At 38.0% G+C, this 6000-nt stretch overlaps 1 protein-coding gene across 1 annotated transcript in view; it reads right to left on the bottom strand.

Moving 5' to 3' along the window:
• Positions 1 to 5385: 5385 nt before the first annotated feature.
• Positions 5386 to 6000, bottom strand: part of LOC149776518 (uncharacterized) — a 52990-nt gene continuing 52375 nt past the window's right edge. Inside the window, exon 5 of the mRNA XM_089940959.1 lies at positions 5386 to 5654. Coding sequence (XP_089797085.1) covers positions 5518 to 5654 — 137 coding nt within the window. The 3' untranslated portion in view covers positions 5386 to 5517. The remainder of the gene's footprint in view (positions 5655 to 6000) is intronic.

Genomic DNA, 6000 nt, shown 5'->3' with positions numbered 1-6000 from the left:
ACTTCAAGACTTGCGATTGAACTTTTATAATTATTTGGGATTTAATCTACAATTCTATAAATTCCTTTGAAAATGTTGTCTTTGTATTCTAGGGAGATATACTGTTGTCTAACTTTACATAGATTGTTTCGATATGCTTTTCCGTTATATTGTTTAAGACCATATAATGGAATGTGAGTTGTTGTCTCTGAGAGTAAAGAATGTGACTGGCATAATCCATTTCACGTGCATTTATTATGAGCCCAGCCACAATATCTACCAGTAAAGTAACAGTGCTCTCTGGCTTTGTCTTACCCAGTGGTTGCTCACAAATCCAACATGACGTAGCCCATATAAATATTTCTCTTTTGCTCACATCACACATTATATTCATAGGTGGAATGCTACTCAGGTAGCTCATTTCTCCAAGCAGGCTCTGAATGAAATGTTCACCACAATTTTCTACGAGATAAAGGTTCATTGGTTTGCTTCTATAATACTTAACGCAGACGACTTTGTAAGCGTAGCCACATTTGACACGCTGTTGATATTGTCTTGTCAATTATTTCTCTGGATTTCTATCTGCGCGTGATATAGGAACAAGCAACGACTCAGAATTGGTAATAACTTATAAATTGCAGACGTATCATACGAGATAAGTTTTCAAATGTTGACACGCTATTACTGTTATCAGGCATAGCTTTCACGATGTTGTCACAGTCTGCTTGCACTTGTGCTTGTTGCATTGGTCAGTCAACATATCTGAGAGGTTTTTAATCCACTTAACGTTTGAGAAGTTATAAATACAACCTTGCTTGTCGCCTGGTAGATACATTAGATGTTGGCAGACCAAAGAGTCGTAACATCCTGCGTCTCTGCTTTCTGGCTTATTGACTATTGCAGTCTGCTGTGTTCCAGAGCAGTCAAAATACATTTCAATGTCGATGACACAACACTCTTCACACTCAGGTTTCTTTGTTATTATTTCCCAATTAGCCCAGGCAGCAGCACTTCCGTACAACCAGAAATAAGCAGTGACAATGCTAGTAAGGTGCCGTCTTTCTTGCTCAGTTTAGCTGCATATAAATAAAGTATAAAATGTCTTTACATGCTGCACTTAGTTTTCGTATTTGTCATGATGGCGCTTTGACAACATGATTTTGTTGACTCCAGATGACAGCTACTGCGTTGAATGTTTTCTTGGTAACACATATCCTCTAGAAGATGTGCAATCTTTTATGATGAGCTTAGGATACAGAGAGAGACAGAGACAGAGAGAGAGATACTAACTTCTTGATACAACAATTCTACATAAAATGTTGACACAAAACTACGAAATACTTTGGTGTTTTATTCTGAGTTTATGTTCAATGCCACTGAAGCCCCCCCCCCCCCCCGACCCCTGATATCGCAATAGAGATAGCTGCTTTTCCTAGCTATCCAAGCGCCGAAACAATTATTGGATCCCACGTCACAAGCAGAGGTAATAATACTGCAGGGTAAAATCTTCCCATTCGATATAATTGCTTGATAGATACTTTGAAAGTTACCCCCTTGTCACTGATCATAGCTATGCTTAGATTTGGCATATACGCATACATCATGAACACCAACAACAACTTCTTGGCCTAATCCGGACCAGGCTTGATCTGTAAGCACATATCAATACTAGGTGCAATCCGCTCCAGATCTGGCATGTAAGCATACAATGATGCTAACTTTTTGGCCCTTTCTGGCCCATGTTTGGCATGTAAACGTATATCAAGAAAACCAACTTTTGGCCCAATTCGGCCAAGTTGGTCATGTAATCATCGATCATGAAGCCAACTTTATGGCCGAATCTGGCCCAGATTTGGTAAGTAAGCATATATTATGAAAAATACTTTCTTGACCTAATCCAGCATAGATTAAGCATGTACGCATATATCATAATTCCAAACTGTTTGTCGGATCCGGCCTGGATTTGGCAAGTAATAATACATAACGAAACCCAAATGTTTGGCTCAGTCTAACCGAGACCTGGCTTGCAAGTATACATCATGTAAGAATATATAACTATGACCACCGTTGTTGCCTAATCTGGCATGTATTTGACATGTAAGCATACGTCATCAATGCAAATATTTTTGTCCCAATACTGCCTAGATTTGGCACATGAGCATTCGTCATTAATGCAAACCGTATGCCCCAATCCGGCCCAAATTTCGCATATAAGTATACATTATTAATGTAAACATTTTGGCTCAGTGCGACCAGATTTAGCACGTAAGCATAATCATGAATTCCAACTTTTGACCCATAATGCGGCCCAGATTTAGCATGTAATGATATATTTTGAATGCCACCCTTCAATGCAGCCCAGATTTAGAATGTAAGCATTAATCATGAAAACCAACCTTCTGGCCCAACCCGGCACAGATTATGCATGTAAGCATACATCATTATTGCACATTTTGGCCACTATTGGCATGTAAGCAGACATCTTTAATGTCAATGTTGTGTCCTAATTTGGCCATGATTTAGCATGCAAGCAAGCATCATGAAGACCAGAAGTTCGGCCCACTCCAGCCAAGATATAGCATGTAAGCATACATCAAAACTTCCAAATGTCTGGCACGATCCGGCCCGGATTTAGTATGTAAGCATACATTAAGAAGATCAATATTTTGGTCTGATGCAGCTCACATCTTGAGTATCGAAATTTTGTGCTTCATTCGGCTCGGGCTTGGCATGAAAGGCCAATTTATTTTCCAAACCGGCCTAGCTTTTGGCATGCAAGCATACATCATGAAAGTGAACTTGTTGATACATTCCGGCCTAGATTTGTCATGTAAGCGTACATCATGAAGACCAGCTTTCCGGAATAATCTTGCCAAGGTTTGACATGTACGCATGCATTATCAATGCCAACGTATTGGCGAAAATATGGGACATATTGTGCTACAGCAAAGGTTTCAAACGCGCAGAACGGAGAAATATGTATATGTCAAATACTCTGCCACTAATATTTGAATAAACCAAGGTAATCAACGCAGGTGTGTTTACATCTATCAAATTGCTTTTATAGGCTTTATTATTTTGACTAATGGTTGTGAATCATCAATAATTTGCATCTGTTCCTAATTTGATTTGGTTGATTATATATATTGTTTTTATTTTTAAGCTCTATGATGCAAATGAATAATATAACAGCATATTTACAATATTTATTATATACACATTGAAACAATGCAGATTAAAAAAAAACTTGGTGGCAATTAAAGACAAACGATATTTGAGGTTGTCAAGAATATCTCTTTGGTTATGATTAGCGAGAAAACAACAAATAATAATAAAATAGCCACCGTGTCCAAAACATGTAGAAGATTACCAAACCCTATAGTTATATTAAATCAGTTACAAGATTACATTTCGAGTTGCTTACGAAGGCCTATCAACCCTCGAAGTCATCGCTCTAGACCTTTCCAAGAGCATCCCGACACCAGCCCCTTTGCCACACTCGTACGATATTGTGCAATCAGCGCCTAGTGGTGGAATGTTCATGGTCGAGGCCTTAGATAAGAAATGAATAATTCGTTTACTTATCTTTACTAATAGCATGTCACAAACATGATTAAGGAGAACAAGCTGAAGCTGTCCTTGAAATGAAATCCGTTCTGGATCTGAAAATTTCCAGCTCTAACTTCAAATATGAATCAATTATTGAATATTGCTCCGATGGCCCAGTGGTTACAGCGTCCGACTCGGGTGTGGGAGATCGTCGTTTGAACATTGGCCGAGTCATACCAACGACTTATAAAAATGGTACTAAAAGCTGCCTTGCTAGGCGCTCAGCATTAAGAGGTTATTATTAGGACTGGTCTGCCTGGTGTCAAGATAATGTGACTGGGTTGGACATCATGCTACATGTCTGTAACATGATGCCCCAGTAATAGACATCACTATAAACTGCCACACTGCAGACATCGTAGCGATCTGACTGAAATATTGTTAAAGCTACGTTAAAAATTCAAAACACATTTACAATTATTGATTTATTTGTTTGTCGAATATATTTATATACATTTTAACTTGACTTGTAACGTTGTAGCGTTTGCAGATTTGCACACCTGGCATCGAAAAGTGTATATAGTTTATATTTGTATGCAAAATATGTCTGTAAAGTAAAAGTGATGTGCTTTGTCGGAATCTTCCTCCGCAGCTTCAGATGGGGATTTAAAACTATATGATATGATAGAGTGAATGTTGCACACAACTGTCTTGGTGTCACGCCAAATGGAATGAAAGGGTAAAGTATATAAATACCTAGGAGTATTTGCAGGGACATGAATCAGGAATTTGCACAAGCTACTCAGATCGGATGATCCATTGATTTCAAACTTGGCTACAAAATTATAGTAAAACACAAACGAATATTCTCTTATACGTATTACATCTACAGGGCTCTCATGGGGGACTGTGGTATATGTGAAGACAAGATGTTTATATGTACTCTTAAAAAAATAGTCATGCATGGTTGTTTCATGATTTCTCAATATGTTTAACGATCTTCACTAATACGGTCATAAATGACTGAATTGGTAGTTTCATAAATGTTAGTATGAATTGTAGTTGTTCTTGCTGTTATTGTAGAGTTTAACGCCGTTTTCAGCACGGAATAGGCTATACATGGCGGTCAGTATTAATGGTGGAGGAAGAACCCGGAAAAAAACCGGAAAGAACCACCGACCCACGAGAGATACTGGCACGCTTTCTCACATACCCAAGTTGGCTGAATCCGAGAATCGAACCCATGCAGACAAAGGTGAGATGGCAGTTATCCGTAACGGAGAGCACTTTAGACCACTCTGCCACTTGGAGCCCCAATATGAATTGTAAGTATTCACGTAAAATTTGCACCTTTCCTGCCATTTTCCAATGTAGCATTTATGTGTTGGCAATACAGGCAGCGCTTGTATGTATGTATGTATGTATTTATGTATGTATGTATGTACGTACGTATGTACGTACGTACATACGTATGTATGTATGTATGTATGTATGTATGTATGTATGTATGTATAGGCTTAATTACACATAAGGACAATACTAGCTTTATATCCCCCATTAATACTTTAGTTTCATAAATATAATGATTAAAGAGTTTCAAGATACTTTTTGATAGATAAACAAGGAAAGGCGTCTAATTACACACGTGGGTATATATTTCTTTTCAAGGTAAAAACTTTCACAAGCAGCTGAGATATATTTTCGAGCACGAAAATGAATATTGGGGTCAATATGTTTTTCCAAAAATGTTGATACTTTTACCGAAACTAAAAGATCTTGCTCTTGCTTTTATTTTAATATTGAACTATAGACAATACATTTTTCTGCAACACATATTAACAATTGTGAAGTCGAACGGTAAAATGGTATATGATCTTTATTTGTCATAGCCAATTCCATCCCAATCAATGAAGCTAAGTTATTAGATGTTATTAGTGCTTGCATGACAGGGATTAACGTGTCCTTTAAGGTCAAGTGCGGTTGAATCTTTTACATCGGCATGTGACAGATAGACATATTACGAAAACAATTTTCCCAGTATTCTCTCTCTTTCCGAACGTAGTCGGCATCGTAACACCTCATAGGAACGCAGCACCTGCCAGTCATGGGGCGGTAACATTCCAGGCCTGAAGAAAACATAATATTCAATGGACCACGAAGTGCTGACATGACTCTGCCTACATTTATTATCAAACAAAAAGCTCGCAATTAAGTTGTCAAATAAAATTCCAAACAATGAGGTATGTGAAACTAAGGCAACTAAAAAAATATCCAGTTGCTTTAGAAAGTGAGAACTCGCAACCACTCCCGCTTACTCCTTTAATAAAAAATGAATAGGTGAGAATGATATAAATACTACCCGGACACCTCCAGTAGAAACCGCTACAATTCCACTACCATTATTTACCCCCAAACCGATACCCTTTTGCTGGCATCCTGTAGACTCCTTTGGTGTTGGTTGTCCAGTTAACG

Source organism: Sinohyriopsis cumingii, chromosome 18 (genome assembly GCF_028554795.1).
Source record: "Sinohyriopsis cumingii isolate HCF-2022 chromosome 18, ASM2855479v2, whole genome shotgun sequence".
Classification (NCBI taxonomy): Eukaryota; Metazoa; Mollusca; class Bivalvia; order Unionida; family Unionidae; genus Sinohyriopsis; species Sinohyriopsis cumingii.
Note: the sequence above shows the minus strand (reverse complement) of the source record. Positions and strands in the feature narration are given on the sequence as shown.